The sequence below is a fragment of the Epinephelus moara genome, chromosome 17, assembly GCF_006386435.1.
Source record: "Epinephelus moara isolate mb chromosome 17, YSFRI_EMoa_1.0, whole genome shotgun sequence".
Lineage (NCBI taxonomy): Eukaryota > Metazoa > Chordata > Actinopteri > Perciformes > Serranidae > Epinephelus > Epinephelus moara.
This window is the reverse complement of record NC_065522.1, coordinates 18,878,680-18,898,343: the sequence shown is the minus strand read 5'-3', so window position 1 is coordinate 18,898,343 and position 19,664 is coordinate 18,878,680. Positions and strand designations below refer to the sequence as shown.

General features: G+C 39.9%; 3 protein-coding genes across 3 annotated transcripts in view; 2 read left to right on the top strand and 1 right to left on the bottom strand.

The window, feature by feature from the left end:
• LOC126403715 (serine/threonine-protein phosphatase PP1-beta catalytic subunit) overlaps window positions 1-19,664 on the top strand; it is a 659,813-nt gene that overhangs the window by 565,950 nt on the left and 74,199 nt on the right. The gene's annotated exons all lie outside the window — the stretch shown is intronic.
• Window positions 1-19,664, top strand: part of c17h11orf68 (chromosome 17 C11orf68 homolog) — a 616,176-nt gene that overhangs the window by 565,956 nt on the left and 30,556 nt on the right. The gene's annotated exons all lie outside the window — the stretch shown is intronic.
• The window catches only part of LOC126403704 (mitogen-activated protein kinase kinase kinase 11), a 57,578-nt gene that overhangs the window by 24,382 nt on the left and 13,532 nt on the right, over window positions 1-19,664 (bottom strand). Inside the window, exon 2 of the mRNA XM_050066429.1 lies at window positions 3,372-3,552. Within this exon, the coding sequence (XP_049922386.1) occupies window positions 3,372-3,552 (181 nt within the window). The remainder of the gene's footprint in view (window positions 1-3,371; window positions 3,553-19,664) is intronic.

The window sequence follows — 19,664 nt, the reverse complement described above, 5'->3', positions numbered from 1 at the left end:
AGAAAAACAGTGATTTAACTTCTCCAAACACGGGAGCTGCTGATCTACAGCTGCCTCGAACGGTAATTGTCTATAGCCCCGTTTCCACCAACATTTCCAGGAACTTGTATTTCCAGGAATTTATTAACCTGGGTAAAGAATTCCTGGTAATCTGTGTGGTTTGCGTTTCCACCGCACCTCAAAGTTCCTGAAAATTTATTCAGATTAGCGTGATGACGTAGATGATTCGGCGTGTGCCCTGTATTTCGCTCCGCCAGCTTGGCTGGTTACATGCTGGTGGAGAGTTGGAGCTGTTTGTCTCAGCCAGCAGCTCAGTTTAAAAGTATTTTAAGATAAGTGTCAAACTAAGTTAACTGTCATTTCAGCTTATTAGTAACAATTCACTATCAGCTGAACTAGCGTGCTGTCCTTGTGTAAGACATAACGTTAGTATCGGTGGATGAGAGACTGTGGACGGAGCATATTGAATATCGCTGTCTACATGTTTACATGTTCATGCTGCTGAACACATGTATTGATAAAGTATTGGCTTCTTACTCACTAAGGTTTAATTGCGCTTACAGTAATGATGTTCAGCTGCCGTCAACTCGAGTCATTTTCGAGTTACCTTCACTTCATTTCCACCGGGGCCGCTCAGCTGTTCACTGGTCACCATGTTGCGTTGGTGTATCTGTGGATATGTGTGTGTGTGGATGTGTGTGTGTGTGTGTGTGTGTGTGTGTGTGGAGGAGCTAAGCGCCAGCACAGAGAGCAGAGGAGAACAGATATCGTCAGCGCTTATCAATACTACGGTCTTTGATAATTTAGCCCCCGGCTAATTTAGTACCAGATGTCAGTACCCATCATAAATCGAAACAAACAAAGTGGAGCGTGTAGAAATGAAATAAAGTTTGCAGCGGCTGCCCGTGCCAGGAAGTGCGGAACACTGCAAATGTGAGTCCACCAATCAGCATTCTTCAGCACACTGCCCCACCCCTCAATAATTCCGGGTAATCTGAAAAGTCCTACCCCCCTACTAGGTACTTTTTCAGGGAAAATTTGGGGTTGAGGGAAAGTTTTTTCACCCGGGTAATTTCGGTGGAAACGCACAGAGGTTTTTCAAAATCCCGGGTAAATGAGAAACATTCCTGCGGTGGAAAAGGGGCTATTGTGTGACTTAGGTGAATCAGAACTAACCCTTTTCAACACCAAAGTCACGCAATAACACAAACATGACAACTACTTGAGCTAGCCGTAGATAAGCAGCTCCTGTGTTTGGCGACATTAAATCACTGTTTTATTCAATGGAGTCTGGCTCTGAAGAGAGCTATATAAGTTATATATATAAGTTTCTCCGTCATATATCAATGTCTGAAGGTAAGATAAAGCAGTGAAAATATTCTAAATATAGTGTACGTTTAAACTGACAGTGATTTTTTTAAATGGCTAAAATACATTTTGTTACTGAGCAGTACATTGCTTAGCTTCTGTGTAAAAGCATGCTGCCCCCCAGTTTGCCATATACTGTAGATAATACACTGTCTGGATAAATATATCATGCAACCCCACTACAATAGACCTTTGGGGTCAGAGAGCTCCTAACCCAGCCTAAAAGTTTTTAGCAAGACGTCCTAGTTTAGGAGTGATTCAGGAAAGTTCTCAGAGCAACTCTGAACAAGGAAGGAACAGAACCTTTTACCTCAGTGAGGAGGTGAGGTTGACCCTATTGCTAGGTATGATGCATTCTTTTGACTGGTTGTCACAGACACGCACTTTTGTAAGCCAACAAAGTGTGGACACCCAGTGGAAATTAAATGAACTGCATTAAAATGTGAGACTGAAAGTGTTTTAACTGTTAGTGTGATCACTCTGCTGATGGAAGATTGAGACAGACCCAAGTCATCACTGCTGCATTTTTCCAGTTCCCAAATATCTCAGTTTTGAGATCACTTTATTTCTGTTGTTATATTGTTATTGTGTTGAGTTCAAGATGTGAGTACATCTCAAATGAGAATGACCTCAAAGATAATCCCTGCACAATCTAATCTGCAGTATTTCATCAACTCACTGTCATCTAGCGTTTGGAGAAAATTTCTCCTTCCTCTTTTTCTTTCTGCTATTTTCTCATCTGCTTAGGAAACTCTTAAGCCTCTTAAAAGTCCTCCTCCTTACTCTTGACAGTTTTTCACCTTAAGAGCTCTCTTAAGGGCTAAGACGCTTTGTGAATTACTTTCATCTTTACAAGAATCTAGTCTTAATTCTATGGGGAAATTCTTGGAAAATGTCATAAGTCTGAGAAATTTTCGTAGAATTTCGTCACAAGGAGCATCTCTTTGTAACAGGAAGCTTTGTGAATATGGTCGTTTGAACTGTTATTTTAAATTGATACAGATACCAACAGAATACTTCACTTGATACGTTTTGTTCATTCAATACCAATCATGTGAATGAAAACATTCAGCTGGGTAAAATGGCACCAGATGCCACAGGCATGTAGTAGAGTCATACTTTCAAACATTTTAGTGGCATCTCAGCACATTGAACTGCCAACTCTATCAAATACACTGCGCTCGTCTTCACCACACCTCAGACATGTGGGTTGTAGCTGCTGTAGTAGTGTACCAATCACACGTTGCATCATATCGAAAAAAGCTTGCAGTGATTGGCTGTGAGAAAAACCATACATATACTGATTTTATTCTAGGTCTGGGTACAAAAAGGATCAAATGCGCGTATTGTTTGATTGGAAAAGTTTTGACACTACTGTGCACTGGTTTATTTCAGTCAATACCCTAAAGGTATCGAAAACCAATACCCAGTCCTGCTTGAAACTACTGTGATCTGGCGTAGTGGCCACACTCGGTAATGCAGTATCATGTGACATACTCAGGACACATTTTCCCCATACAAACACACTAGAAAAGGAGCTGTTTTTGTTCCTTTTAGGAATAGTCTGACATTATGGGGAACACACTTACTTGTTTAGCCTTAGCTTCACATTTAGCGTACAGACATTAGCGTGATATTGAGTGAATAAGCATTAAGGATGGGCAACACAAGCAAAAACACTATTCGAAAATCGTGGCAACTATTCGACAATTTTTCGAATAATCGCACCGCTGTAGCAATCCTGAATTGCATGTCAAATAAAGGGGGGGCAAATAAGACGGCGAATAGTAATAGTCGCATTAAAAAATCGATTTTTCAAAAATAAAACGACTATTCGAAATTCGAAAATCATGACCCATCCCTAATAAGCATATTTCTCAAAATGTAAAACTATTTCTTTAAGGTGCAGAAATACCATAAATGCACACCTGCACATATAATTAAATTCCTGGACTGGACTTCAGAGACTTTGCACACACACAAACACACACACAAGCACTCACCTCCAGACGTCGCTGCCCTTGGAGAAGGTGGAGGACTTGATGACCTCAGGGGCCATCCAGGCATAGGTGCCGGCCGTGCTCATCTTGGTGGTCTTGTGCCACTCCCTGGCTAGGCCGAAGTCTGTGATCTTCAACGTCAAACCCTCCATACATTCATTCTCTATGGGCTGAGCCAGAAGGACTGGAGGGAGGAAGAGAGGCAAGGGGGAAGGTAAAGATGGGTAAGACTTAGCAAGGTTTTAAACAGTGAAATATGTTGAGTGATTAAAATACAATGAAATGCATTACTGCAAAGACTAATTCTGCACTTTTCTTAATGTAAGACTGAGCTCCAGTACCCACATTTTCCCACTTTCTGTTAATTTATGCCAATACAGTCCAAACTGACAATGAAAAACACGTTTCCACGTATCCTATGACAAAGTTTATATTCATTTGACTGATCCATGTTCGTATATACCTAAATCTTTGCCTCTTTAAGCGAGGTCAATTATCAGTTTCCACCAGTTGGCCGTAGTGCTTCAAACAAATAAGCCCATTTCTACTGACTTGCTACATAGCATTGTTTAGCTGGCATGCCAAGAACATATGTTTGACTAGAAGCAGGGCTACACTGTGATATCTGAGCTGTGTTGTTACCGTGAACAGGCTTGACATGCGGGTCATGTGGGCAAAAAGAAAGGAAGTACCAGTTTTAAAAAATGAGGGCTGTAATTGCTGTGATAACACTTTATTCTGCTGTGCTTCAAGCTTAAAGCTTTTTACCACTAGAACAACTACTTGGCTTAAACTGTGAAGCAACGTCAGTAAAATGGAACCCAAAAGTATTCAATATTCAAAATACTGTATGTAACTTTTAAAATGTATTTTGTTTTTAATTACCAACAGGTAAACAGTTTGTAACGCAAGGATTCCCTGGGTTACCTAGAACAGCCTGTGGACTGAATTCTATGTTAAGGAATAGAATTTTCCTGGAAAAACAGATAAACAGTTAAACCATCAAATCCAGTACTCCGCATCATATTTATAGTGTCCCTGGAACTGAAAGAAAAAAAATTGTAACCTGTAACGATGAGATATTGTGTTTTGAGATGGCTAATGTTAGCTAACGTTAGTTTGCTTGATAATGCTGGTGAATGGCTGGCTAGCTAACATAGCAAAATTCTGTCTTGATTGATTAACATAATCTAATTCATCCAGACTCCAGTGCTGATCTGTCTGGTAAATTGGCTAGTTTGCTGTTTGCAAATTACTTTATCAGCTAACTTTATGAAACGACTAACTCCAGTTTCATGCAGTGTAGCTACGTTACAGCTAGCTGGCTAACCTTCGCTAGTTGGCTGGTTGACGTTATCCCTAGAAAAGTACTGTCTCAGTGGACATGTCAGTTCGCTAGCTTGTCAGATTACTTAACCAACTAACATGATCCATGACACTTTTTTTATGACAAACAGTATTGATTTAGGAAATAATAAATTATGCAGGTAACGGTACAAAGAGCTTTCTCCTAGCCATGAGTAATGCAGGGGTGACCAATGTGCTAACCGTAACCTCTAGCTAACAGGAGCTAGTCACTCTGTCATGAAAAGTTACAGTGTAAAACAAAACGATTAAATACATGAATAAATAATAAGGGACGTAAAATGAAAATGTCAATGGGGCAAATGTCATTTTAAAATTTTGAAATAATACTGTCTAATATGAAATAAAAATGGACTTCTATAAAACTATTTAAATAATTATGAAAACAAGAATGTTGAAATTTTACAATAATGGTCTGAGTTTTAATATTTATTAAATTTTTTCACAAATTATTGCCTTTTTATACATTATAAAACTTTTCTGATTCCATACAGGTAGTGCAGCTTTCTAAGTAAGACCATTTTCAGCTTTTTTGGGGTTTTTTCTTGTTTTTCTTTTTTGTTGTTTTTGCAAGTGGATCAGTTCAGTTTTGCAAAGAAATATGGTAAAAGAAGAAGTAGCTGTAACAGGCATGAGATATTACCGAGATTCTTAGAGATACTGCATATTTATTTGAGTGAAGTCAAACCAAGATGTGTATTATCTTGCTAGATTTTAAAGGTTTTAGGTCTGTTTTGAAATTGTGAGGGGAGCACCTTGATGTAAGACTAAAGAAATAATTAACACAGGTGTTTTTCATTTGCCCTTCATGAAAAGTTTCTTTTGTCAGCAGGCAATACAGCACTGATTATCATATTACCTGAGCAGAGAACAAAAAACTCCAACAAAGAAGTACTGTGCAGTGTAATATGTGCTTATTGCAACACAAAGCACGAAGCAGCAAACAAAACAGGCCCATTTAAATGTGTCATTCTGACACATTTAAATGAAGTTTAAGGCTGCTCTAAGTTCCCATTTATGTCAGAGGCACTAATTAGGTGAGCAAAACCTATAAGTGGCTGATTAAATGGACCAATGACTGTGTAGTTTGTTGTGTTTTGTCTGAGTTGATCATTTTACTGTGTGAAAAGATCCATGACGATGAACACTCTGTAAATACCTAATTCTTGCAGACGCACAGTATGACAATTTTTCCAAAAATGCAAGTTTTTTTTTCTTTTTTAAAGTTCTGCTGGGATTGGCTGATTTGCATTATCATTGTGCCTGAGAAACAAGAGGGTTTATATGCTTCTGAAACTCATTCAAACTTTAGCAAAACACCAGAAAAGCTGGCATGGTTACCGTGAAATCAAAACACTGTGGATGTCACAACACCAAAAAGCTCAACAGCTGTCTTTAAGTTAGAACTAAAATTGAAGTTTCAGATCTTAAAATGCCTCCCCAAAACAATATTTGGTCCAAACCAGTACTGTTAGGATTTCTAACAGGGGCAGAACCAGATGTTATAAACATTCAGGGCTCCTATAATAAAACCACTGAATAATAAACACTGTATTCCATTTCTGCCAATATATCCCTCAAAATCCTGCACAGTGGACCTTAAAGTCTGCCGCCTTCGCCATTGTAAATTGCATTATGAACAGAAAGTTTGACAGGTACTTTATCTCAGTGTGCAAGTATAAGGAATGAATTAAATAGTGCAGATTTGCTTTAAGATGCACTCATTAGCATGCCCTGCTAACTAGCTTAAGTTGTAACCAAACGTTCCCAAATAATCACATTATCAACTAACTACTGAGCATTTGTTTGTAGAGTTACAGGATACGTTATGTGTTGTATACTCTGTGAAAGCCCATCCTCGATGTTGTCAGACTTTAAGCTAACGTGTGCAGCTCTGTCTTGCTATTTAGGCTATTATTTGTGGATGTTTCAGCATCTGTGTTTGCCGAACACATATGTTGGACCTAAAAGCCTGGGCCCGTATTCACAAAGATTCTCAGAGTCCTCTCAGAGAGCTCCAAACTTAGCCTAAAAATTCCTAGCAAGGAATCTTAGCTTAAGAGTGATTCAGGAAGTTTCTGAGAGCAACTCTGAGCAAGGAGGGGACAGAAACGTTTATTGTAGTGAGGAGGTGTGGTTGACCCCGTTGCTAGGTATGACGCAGTCTTCTAAAAGCTGTGATTGGTTGTTACAAAAAGAAAAAAAAAAAAAAAAAAAACAAATGCGCTACTAGTAATGAATGGACAGTGAAATCAACCGATCATAGAACTTAGACTGTATTAAGAAATGTGTAATCGTGAAAATAATTTTATGTCATGATGATGAAACTCAGCAAAATTAAATTAATTGTTACACAGCTTCAAAATGTTTGAACGTACCTCATTCACATGCCGATTATTATATTGATTTGCTTATTGTTATGTTTACTCGCCATGCTGGTAATTTTACTACTTAATCTATTTGATATTAATGGTGGACGCAGACTCAGCTGTCAGCAATTACTGTGATTGCTGGCCTCCTTGTAAAAAGCGGTTTGATTTGGCAGAATGACCAAAACAACGAATGAAATGGAGAAAAAAAGAACGAGAAAGCCGAACTGGACAGAAGAGCAGTGCCTGCTGTTGGCACAGCTCGTGGAGGAGAACAAAGGAGTTTTAAGAGGGAAATTCGGTCCCGGGATCACGGCACAAGGGAAGAGGCAGACTTGGGAGCGCATTGCCCGACAAATCAATGCGTCGTTCCCTCTCCTTTTACGCACAAGCGATGAGTGTGAGAAGCGCTGGTACGTGCTGCAATCCAAAGCGGGCGTTATTGCGTTACTACGCTGGGTGGGAAAAGTAAGCTCATCCCTGATGAGGTCAACCACAAACATTATCCCTGCACGATCAAGCCGGTAGCTTCTTATTAAATCACTGTCATTCAATATACGGAGAATATCTCTCCTTCCTCTCTGTCTTTCCGCCATCTTCTCTGTTTAAGACACTCTTAGGCTTCTTAAAAGTCCTCCTCCCTCCTCTTAACAGTTTGTCACCTTAGGAGCTCTCTTAAGACCTAAGATGCTTTATGAATAACTTTTATCTTACCAATGCAAAATTCTAAGAAAAATCTTAGAATTCAAGGAATTTTAAGATTTTTCTTAGAATGACGTCACTAAGAGCTACTTTTAGTCTTAGGATTCTTTGTGAATACAGTAGGATTCTTTGTGAATACAGGCCCTGTTCTTTATGTGACATTAAAAGTAAAACAAACCCCGAGTAGATCTTTGATGTTTTCATTGCCATACTAACTTATAACCGGAGGTGAAAGAAAGCCAGTACGATCCAGTACTCCATACTACTAAGACATTCAGTACCGAGAAGAGGGGACGTTCGTTACACTTTGAAAGATATTCATAGATTTGAACTTTCTGGATCAATAACTCATTAGTGAGACATTGATAAAACACAAACGGTGCTTATTTCCAACCGAGACAGTGAGCCACATTTCATCAAAACAATCTGTCCTTCGAGCAGGCCAAATAACGTTCTACTGTACTGTACTGTGTGCAGCCTGCTGTGAGCCAAGTATGCAGGAAGTGTCTAAGTGCAACACCAAAAAAAGAAATACTCAACAAAATGTGCCCTCATAAATTACTTTGCTATTAGAAAAATAATTTTTTATGTGCCTAATGTTTTAAAATATAATAACTGACAAAATGTTGTTGATGAATTAAGTCCTAATAATAGTCTAATTCAAAAACATAAAGTTATGATTTTAACCAGTTTGTCAACTCTCACATTACTATGTCAAAGTTACACCATTTAAATAATTTATTTGCTCTACATGATGTCAAGTGTTTCCAATTTCTTTCTATACCATACAGGTATCAAAAACTGTAATACATGTTTTCCGGGGTGCGTGAAGCAGGGGGTGGGAGGAAAATAATAAAAGGCAATGAAGGCACAATGTACTTAAATTTACATAAGGTGGAGCTTTCAATTCTCATATATTGCTGGATAGTTTAATAAATACTAAAACATCATATTCTTGTTATATTTTGTGAGTAAAATCTGAATCTGCAGTGTAACCAGTGTCTCTGGCAGGTGCACGTAGTTGGTAATGTTTTTGTCTGAAGCAGAAGTACACAGTAAGTGCGTAGTATATCATTGAGTTGCATATTTTTTAAGTACTATGGCGGGCTTTTGTAATTTATTTTGGGGGACAATGAATAAAAATACCAACATAATTCAATTTGTCATATCTAAACATCATAATGATGAAGCACAGTGTTGAGTGTGAAGTTGTTTGGATGAGCATTCCCAAGAAAGCTGCAAGCAGCAACAGCACAAGCCGAGCCATCATAGTTACTGTTCTGAACAGGCACGTTTTGGATGGGCAATCAAATGTCTTTTATTTAACTACACTAACAGTGGGAAATACTGAGCAATACATCTTTGCTGACATTATATCAGCAGTTGAATTTTTGATTGCCCCCTTGACTATTTTTTTAATCTGTAGTGTTCTTTTTGTCTTATTTGTTAAAATCATTGTGCAGTAGTAAACCTAAAATTTTGCTTATCTTGTAATTTCATACCCACAAGTTATTGAAATAATGTCTGGTTCATGCTATGCAATATCACACTCAGTGACTCATTTCTGTGGAATTTCAACAAAACCAAGAAGACGCTATATGACTGCTCATGCAAGATCATAGGTTACCTACAATGAATAGATACAGCAGTCACTGCTGTTGGCAGCATCTATGCGCCACTTTGCATAATTAGCACCATGGTCAGAGATGTAATCAATAAATAAGTGTGTCATTCTTTGGGAAGATTTTGATGGAAAAAAGAGACCTAAAATCAATTTCCTTCAAAATGAATATGACGTTTAAGATATTTTTTAAATTGAGTCAGTTATTAGATGTTTATACGTACTGAATGTGAGACAAACTGGAGCACCCAGAGGAAACCTGTAAGACATCTAAACTGTGCCATGATTTAGCAATGGCTTGTCAATTCTTGGCTGGCAATTCTGATGCCTAAATCACCTCAGCAGCCTGCTGACTGTCTGTATGTATGTCAAATGTGGCAGCACAGAGGTAATGCTTAAAAGTGTAGCTAAAGTCTAGCTTTTGATGCCCCTAGTCAAAGTCAAAATGCTCAATAACTCGCTTATGCATCCAGCTAAAGTAAAAACAAGAGAAAAACAACAGTCAACTCACTCCTGCCAAGATAAAGAATATTCCTATTTCTATTTCTTTTGACCAAAAGGAATCACAAAGTATTTCATACATTACATGATCCTAGGTTAAAGGGACAGTTCACCCCAACTTCAAAAATACATATTTTTCTCTTACTTCTAGTGCTATTTATCAGTGTAGATTGTTTTGGTGTGAGTTGCTGAGTGTTGGAGATATGGCCGTAGAGACATCTGCCTTCTCTCCAATATAATGGAACTAGATGGCACTCAGCTTGTGGTGCTTAAAGCGCCAAATAAATACATTTGAAACACCAGAAATCATGATCCAGTTACTCAAGATAATCCACAGACCTTGTTGTGAGCAGTTTCATGTGGGAACTATTTTCTGTCTACCAAACTACACCTGCAAGCTGTATCACCACACAGAAGGAAGCGTGCATCTACTCATGGACAAAAGACTAGTGTTTTGAGATGTAGACATTAATGACGTCCTTCTTGGCTGAGCTTTAATGTTAGCTCAGTGGTGCTAGGTCAGCTAGCAGCGGTAGAGTCATACTTCTTTCAACACAGTGATACAGTTGGTGGGTGTAGTTCGGTAGACAGAAAATAGTTCCTGCGTGAAACTGATTACAACACGGTCTGTAGATAATCTTGAGTAACTGGGTCATGATTTCAAATGTTGGTTTTTTTTTTTTTTTTAGCTTTGAGCACCACAAGCCGAGTGCCATCTAGTTCCATTACATTTGAGAGAAGGCAGACATCTCCATGGCCATATCTCCAACACTTGGCAACTCACACCAAAACAATCTAGACTGATAAACAGAACTACAGGTAAGAGGTAGAATATGTATTTTTGATTTTGGGGTGAACTGTCCCTTTAAAAACCATGCTTAATCTGCTTTATAACGTAATAGTCTTTAAACATGTAGATTACATCAAAATGTATTTGAATGTGTTGCAGGTCATGACTGACCATTTCAATATAATACTGTGGAACTAATGACCATTAACAAAACTTTCACTTTATACCTACATGTCTGGACACATTTTGACCTTGCAAAAAACCCACTTAGCGGGACTTTATGAACACTAAATCTACTGTGAATGTTTTATTTTTTTCAGAACTGATTAACCCTTACTGACAGGGAGGGACACACCTGACAGCTGCAACATGGATCAATCACATATGGATGACTGATATTCAAGAATAAGTCTCTAAACTTAGTGACACACACACAAAACAGAAATCCAAAATGAGAAAAGTATACACTGTAAAATGTAATAACCTATAAGTAAACACATTTTGGTAACCAGCCAGTGTTATGCAACCACGCAGTGTCGGAAGGCTTTGTTTCTATGAAAATAGAATATAATGCTGAGGATGTCGGTTGCTGCGGTGTGACTCTGTATCACATGTCTCGGTATGATCGGCAGCCATGCCTCTCTTCCCCTTTGCTGGCAGGCTGGGCATTGCTCAGGGCAAGGCTGGCCATCAAACGCAGGGAGGAGAAGCAGCAAAGAATTTGACTTATTATAGGGAAGTACAACTCCTGCTATTTGCAGTCACTTTCTGACTTTCTGGGCTCGGCACTCTTTTCCTTTTTTCCCCCCATCTCTTTTGACTGTGTATTTCACAGAAAGATCTACTTTCTCTCGTCTCTTTTTTCTTAAACCACACAAATATGAATTGTATCTTTTTCTACACATATGAACGATTCTCTCTCTTTCTGTCTTTGTTGTCTCCGTCTTTGTCTCTCTCTCTCTCAGACATCCTGTGCTGTGCCTCGTAGCCCAGAGGCAGCGAGTTTGACGTCACAAAGGAATGCATCACAAGAGGTTGTGTTGTCTGCTGTGTGTGTGTGTGTGTGTGTGTGTGTGAACATTGAAGGGAATGGCAGACTTGGTTCCTTCAGAATGTTCTAGCACGACTATTTCGGCACCCAGTTCTGCAGAAACTACACATACAGACACCTTCCACGGCAACGGCACAAGTGTTTCCGTCCATTCTGTCTCTGAGATGATGACAGGTGCAAAGACATATAATCGATGGAAGCTTTGACTTCACAATCTTAACAGCCTTCCTTTATTCTGACAGCAGGATAAATGGCTTCAAGGTAAGTCCATCAAAAACTTTCACATTGACTGCTGCCTCCAGAGGAAGGCGCAAAAAATAAAATAGCAAAAGTAGCCAATGGCCAAAACAAAAACAACCTCTATAGTGAAAAACAAAGTGCCCGCTCATTTAACCTTTTTGCAGAAAATCAATTTCTGTCCATTCTATGGCTGAGTCATTGTTTCTGTCGATTCCACAGGCCCTCAGGGAGGGGGCTGCTTGTGTTGGTGTTGCGGGGGGTGCTGGTAATTACTGCAACAGGCCCTGATCCCTTACTCCACTTCTTTTGTCCGCCTGCCAGTCAGTGTCTGGTAAAAACAAGCCCTGGTCAGTCACCCCTATTTCCAACTGGGCGCTCACTCACTGCGCTGTGACCCCACTTCCAGGAAGTGACGCTGGTATGAGCCAATTAGCCTCAGGTGGCGGGGCTCTTCCATAAAAACAAACCAAAAAGAAAGAGCCAAATTTGTTGTTCCTGCTTGCTTGCTCATTGTGCACAATAAGCAGAGTGCTATTTTAGGAAACTGAGGTTAAGCGGGGTCACGTGGTACCAGACACTGTCAGATACAGACAGGAGGGAGGTGTAGGTGCCGTGGTAAAGCAAGCAGAAGTGACAGAGACAGAGAAGAGAGGTGCAAAATGTCGATCGCTATCATATGATTGAGAGAGACGGGGGCACAGCTAAAATTGGCCGCCTGGGCATAGAAAGCAGAAAAGCACACACGCGGTCACACACACAAAGCACACATTCCACAGACTGATGAACACACAGACACACTCACATTCTGTGTCCTTTTTTTTTTTTTTTAAGCAATACACCCAGCTGCACGTAAAGTACGGGAAATCTTTGCACACACACACATGCAGTTAAAGGAAGCGCTTTAATACACACCAGTGAACTACTACACAGAGGTGCGTGCTACATTCCAGTGGTTTAAAGGGTGTGTTGTGACAGCTGGACCATCTAAACACTCATCAGTCACCTGACACTGATATGTGAATTGTTGAGATACTATAGATTATCAAATATGTCAAATACTTCATCAATCATGATGTATTACTTTGCATATGCCAATTTTAGGATATGTATTAAAGGCATATTTAGAACTAGTTGAGTGAGGATTGATATCTGGCTAATGTCTGTGTGTTAAGTACAGAGATGGGGTCGGGACATTGTTAGCTTATCTTAGCATGACTGGGAGCAGGGGGAAACAGCCTCGCCTTGCTCAGTTCAAAGTTCAAAATGACCTATGAAGGGGTGACAATAAGCACTTTCAACTCCAAGCCAGGCGCGGACTGGCCATCAGGAAGCAGTAGCGGATCTTCCTATGGGCAAAATAGGTGTCCCCACCCTGCCAAAAGATTTTGAGGCTCAAAAAATAGGGGGTTGTGGGGGCAGGGGAGCCTTGCCCGGGGCGCCAAATGTGCTATAACCGGCACTGTCGGGAAGTTGCTCTTTTTTCTCTCTTTTATTTATTTTTTTTCCCTTCCAAACCCTGGCATTAAGTAGCCTATATTAAGATATTCAACACATCATCTTTGCTGTAGTGACACGGCTGGTGTAAACTGTAATAGCAGGTGGCAGTTGCAATTACAAGTGAAACTGAATGTGTCTGGCACTTGTTAAGAGTAGCACTCGTTGCTAAAACATGCATAGAAAGAAAAACCCATGGCAGGCAGTGCAGCGAGGGTGAGCCAAAAAAAGAAAAAGAAAAAGGCTTTGCTGGCTGATGCTGCTGTATATGCTTTGTGTAATATTGTGTAATTGTAACATCAATGTTCTTTAAGTGAATTTAGTTTGCTGTAAATATAATGTTCTTTGTGTGTAAGCATCAAAATAAACTTAAAGTACCAAAAGTAAAAGTACTCATTATGCTATCACAAAAATATATATCATATTATTGGACTAAATGTACTGATGCATTAATGTCTTCATCACTTTAATGCTGCAGCTGGTAAATGTGGAGCTCATTTTTATTAGTTGATGTACTGCTGGGTAGTTTAATCTATAATAATACATCATCATTTATATTTTGGATTAGTGGATTTCCTTCTGAGATGTAGTGGAGTAGAAGTAGCAGAAAATGGAAACACTCAAGTAAACTACAAGTACCTCAAAACTGTACTAAAGTACAGTACTTAAGTAAATGCACTTAGTTACATTCCACCACTGGAATATGTGCCTCTTTTTGTTGCTTTCTGTACACACAAACATGCAGAGGAGAAAGAGCAAAATAAGTTTCATTGTCTTACTTACTGCATATAACAAACACCATAAATTAACAGACTGAGTTTTTCTTTTTCAGTACAAAATTGGTCAAATTGGAGCCACTTAACAGGAAATTTCCCGGTTGCTTTTGTTGCCAGTTGCCCCTGCTCCAAGCTAATATAAAAGAGCATGAATGTCTAATTTTACTAACAGTAAAGTTAGCGTAACATTGACGACAGCTTAGCTAACCACTTCAGAGGGCAGCTGACGCATGCTGTTTCCAGGTCATTGAAGCCGATTAGAGGGAAAGCATATTATTTTCAAGCAAAAAAAGTTGTGTGCCAGAAATATGGTTCATCAAGCATTCATTTAAAAGGAATAATTCAACATTTTTACAACAAATATGCTCATATACTTTCTGTGAGATGAGATGTCAGGAAGTAGTTAGCCTAGCTTAGCATAAAGACTGGGAGCAGAGGGAAACAGCTAGCATTGTTCTGTCCAAAGTTTGAAACAACATGAGAAGGGATGGCATTATGCACTTCCAACTCCAGACTGATACATATGAGCATAAATATCTGATTTTACTAACAGTAATGTTAGCGTAACATTGATGACAGCTTGGCTAACCACTTCAGAGAGCAGCTGCCAGCCAGCCTCGCTACGCATTAAGACTGAGAGCAGAGGGAAACGGCAGGCTTGACTCTATGCAAGGTTCACAATTACGATTACCAACACATCTAAAACTCATAAATAGCTCTGCAGCGATGATGTTTTTCTGACACGGAAGTTAGCGTCACCCTCGTTCCCTCATCAAAAAGCCAATGGGATTTTTCCATTGAATTTTGGATTATTGTAGAAAATTAACTCTGTGGCAAACAAAAGTTTATGACACTTAAATGTTTTGTTCAGAAAGATAACATAACAAAATCTAATTTTACTAACAGTGAAGTTAGCATAACATTGACAACAGCTTAGCTAACCAGCGAGCCTAGCTTAGCATAAAGACTGGGAGCAGTGGAAAACAGCAAGCTTGGTTCTGTCAAATGTTCAAAATTACGACTACCAACACTTTTAATAATCATTTATTAACGTGTCTTGCTGAATTTTTACTCAGAGAAATATAAAATGACAACTTGCGGTTGCACGATGTAACTGTTTGTTGGAGAATAACAGCTGGGCGCATTATTGAAGCCTTGTCGTCACAGCAAGGTTGCCAGGTTTGAGACCAAATCCATAACCTGTGCTCGACAACAGTATCTTGTCACTCACACTATAACATAAGACTCAGCATAGTGGTGCTGGGTAGATGGATAAACAGTTAGTAGTATAGTATAATATTCAACCAATCCTGTGATGACAATACATTTAACTACTGAGTCATACTGGAGGGGCAAACAGCCTATCTTACGCCATTGCATCTGCACACACAGATTTATTGCAGAGTTGTGACAGTTTCATAACACACACATTCATAATAAATATATATGAGTATACAAGTGTCTCAATCTACCTGTGCACACACTCATGCATGCACATATGGGTCTAAGCGCACACAAACGCACATGCAACTAAGCATAGAAACAAACATGTAAATCCACGCCAGTAACAAAAGCATTTTAGCAGTCTCAGCACACATACACACCACATTCTTCTTCCACTTCCTGAGCTAAGGCAGAGTGCATCCACAGTTCAGCCCTGTTCAGCCTCCCTCCTCTTACCACCACCATCACACTGACGACGACTGCCGCATTAGTCAGCTGCTTACTGGACGGTATGTGGCAACACGCTGTGTCCAAATCAGCCACTGACCCACATAACATTAAGTCTGCTGCTGACATCTTCAAAACTGTACTGAAAAAGTTTAAGAAGTTTAATGTAGTGCACTGAAGTCTGGACGGGAGAACTTCAGAGTAGTGTGGAGGGACTCTTGAGAAAAAAACACATCTAAACGAGGTCCATGCTATAAAGCCACGAAAACAGCAATTACACAATTTGCATTTTGGATATGAGCTGTGTATGTAGAACGTTAGATTTAAGAAAATGAATGAAAAAGTAAATACCAAGGCTTGGACCTAATAAACTTGGATTTGTATAAATTATATTGGGCTAATACGAAAAGTATCCAAAAGATTTGTATCTGCATCCTCTCTTATCTCTCACCTGGTATCACATTTTGAGGATGTGTGTTCACAAAAGTGGCGAACAGAATGGAAAATCCACCTCTCCTTCAAAAGGATAACGGCGAGTATCATGACTAGATCAGTCTTGCCCAGACAGAATGTCTTCCTGATACAGAGGCGAAACCAACAATGTCGCCACAAAAACACCGTGACAGATCTCCATGGCAACAGGACTCTGTTTGGTATTGTTTGTTGTTCAGAAACAAGAGTGTGTCAGTTGCAGACATGACTCCTACCAGCAGCGGCCTGAGCTTGGTGCTTCGACTGACTCAACTCAACAGTTAGCTTAGCGAGAATCCCAGTGTCAGGGATTTTTGTATGGTATGTTCCAGAGCTGATTTAACATAAGCTTATCTGACTGATAAAGTACAACCCCGTCCATCCAGGGTAAACACAGACTGTTTACATTGCCAACCTTCTTCACATGTTAAACACGAGCCATTGGTCTATTTAGATTTCATAAGAGCTAGTTAAAGCTCAGCCTAATGTGCAACATCAGTTCAACCTTTTGATAAAAAGCACTGTGACATTTCAAATGAAGTAAGACAGTTTCAGGGAACTTGCTGACATCATTAACAACGTATGACTTTGTATTTCAAGGAAGTCATAACAGGCAAAGGACAGAATTGCCAAATTAGATAACTGACAATGCCAATGCCAAAGACTGACTGTTCACATGAGGGTGGTGTGAATAAAAAAAGCCTCTGCAATACCAAAATTACTACAGTGTGGTTATCTGCTGTGATGTAAGCTGGAATCATTAGCTTGTCTGGCTAATTTGCTTATATCCTTGTAATCGAACATTTGCCGCATTTCCACTTCATGGTAGGCACAGCTCTTAACTTGCTCTTTTTAGGTTTTTCATTAGCAAAAGTTGTGGATAGTGGTAGGTGGTACTTTTTTGGCACCACCTTGGACAAGGTTCCAAGTGAACTGAGCCGATACTAGATAACACAGACACACAGAATCATCACTTGCACAATACAGGACCAGGCCCCCCAGATAGCTGCTCTGCCTTGCTTTTAATTTTTCCAAGTGGCCACTCACGTTTTTGCAGCAACAAAATCCCCTGCAGCCCAAAAAGCATTTTCACCATAGACCACCACTATAATAGAGACATCTGTAGAGCTGTTGACAGGACACCTTAAGGTGCAAACAAGGTCAATTATTTATCTTTCGATGATGGAAGTTTTAAATTTGTAAAACTTTTCTTGAGCCCAGAAAGGTGATTTAAAAATGTGTGATGTCATCACAATTTCAGGCGGGAACTCGCAGACGGGGCCAACGAAAGAACGCTCCTGCACATATTAAGTAGGCCGCATGCCCAGGAAGTAAACCTAGAAGCTAGAAACTTTTTGGGTGTACGAACCAGGTGAGCAATTCTCATTGGAGTTCCGCTATCCAGTTCTTATAATACATACATGCACAGGACATACTGCACAAACCTGCCAACACAGTGTTTGAAAATATGGACTAATATGAAAGCTGAGCAGCCCAGCAGTGTTATGTCAGAATAAAATAACAATGCCGTCTTTTATTTGCAAGTTATTGAGTTTGAGTTTTTGTCTGAGACCTGTTAGCTTTAGCCTTAACCTTATAGTGCAATGCCATGTATGTAGCCACCAAGTGCATATTTGAGACTCCTTTTACAAGATTCTAGTTTTTAAATGAGTCAGCTAAAAACAAAAAGTTGGCTGGATACAGTGCTCACGTTAGCTTAATTAGCTAACTGGACGTGATAAAATCTGCCAGCCAGTTGTCATTTTAGCTAAAAAAATGGATTGCTGCCAGCTAGAAATAATAAGTCTGCTTTTGTCTACCTTTCTCTGAAAGCAAGGACCCATTGTTTCAAAAATGATTGAATTTCGAGTGGCAAATCTGCCGTCATTATCACTGCAAATTATATGTGCCGTGTGAGAACAGAAAGGTTGACAGGCATAGCAACATTAACTAAAGTGGGCTGAGCAAACATTCAATTACATCTGCTGCACCTGACATACCAAGAGCAGAAGCTCAGAAAGGGTCAACGTCCTGCTCAAGGACATTTGAGCGGACATGTGGCCGGTGCTGAACATACAGTACACGCAGTGATAGAGGCTGTAACCTTTCAGCTGCAGGATAGTCTCTCTCTAACCGTCCGGCCCTGTCACAATAACATGCCAGATGCAAAAGTCAGCTCCACATAGCCGCTCTCTGCCTCTTCACTCTGCACCTCACTTAATTATGTTTTCTCTATAATTTAATGCTGGAGCTCCATCGCCATCTCTCACCGCATTTTTCTCATGTATGCTATCATTCCTCACCCCTTCTAATCTGACTGATATATCAGTGTGTGAGGATTGATGTGGATAAATCTGATATTTTATGTTCACATTTGTAAGCAGCCAATAAGACAGAGGCTAAAACATCTGCAAAAAACACTAAACATGAATGAAAACTCCAACCGCTATCAATAGAAATGTTCAGATTTACATGCCTGTATCGGTTTTAAATACCCATATCGGTTCAACCTAACCCTTTCTATGCTCTCTCTACCTTCCTCCCTCTCCCCCCTCCCTGCCCTGCACCCGTAGGCGAAGGGAGAATTCCGGCAGGGTGGGGGCTTTCCCCAGGAAGAACGGGAGCTTTGTCCCCTGAGGGACGAGGCCATAGGCTGACAGACAGTCTGGCAACCTCTGACCAGGCAACCAGTGAGTGAGAGAGTGAGAGAGAGAGAATGATAGGGCATAATCACAGTGCAGACGATGAAACTAGTGCTGGAGTTTCGTCTTAGCTCTGGGGCACGCAATAAGTTCACCGAGTGTAAGGAGTAGGGAAAGGCAGTGAGTTTACAAACCAGGCCGCAACAGACTGAAAACTATGAATACACAACTCTGCCGTCAGGCTGAGGTGGCATGTCTTCCTCATCCGATGTATGTTAAGATAAAGTTGTGATTCAGGTTCTAGTACATTTCACATTCACCCTCTACACCACAGCGCTGTCGTCAGTTAAACCTGAAATCTCCAATGTTTGATTACATGGTTATTAGATCACTCTGCATAGTGGAGTGTGTTGACACACTTAAAATGACTCATTTGTCGCTCTCATCGTTCTGCTGTTGGCAAACGTTAATCAGGTTTGTCAGGTCTCATCTCTCCAGGTTGACACTGCCAGTGCTGTGTAATATCATCACTTGAGTCAATAACAAATTGTGTTGTTTACCTGTTGGGCTGCCTCTTAACAATTATTGTACTCAGTGTACAAC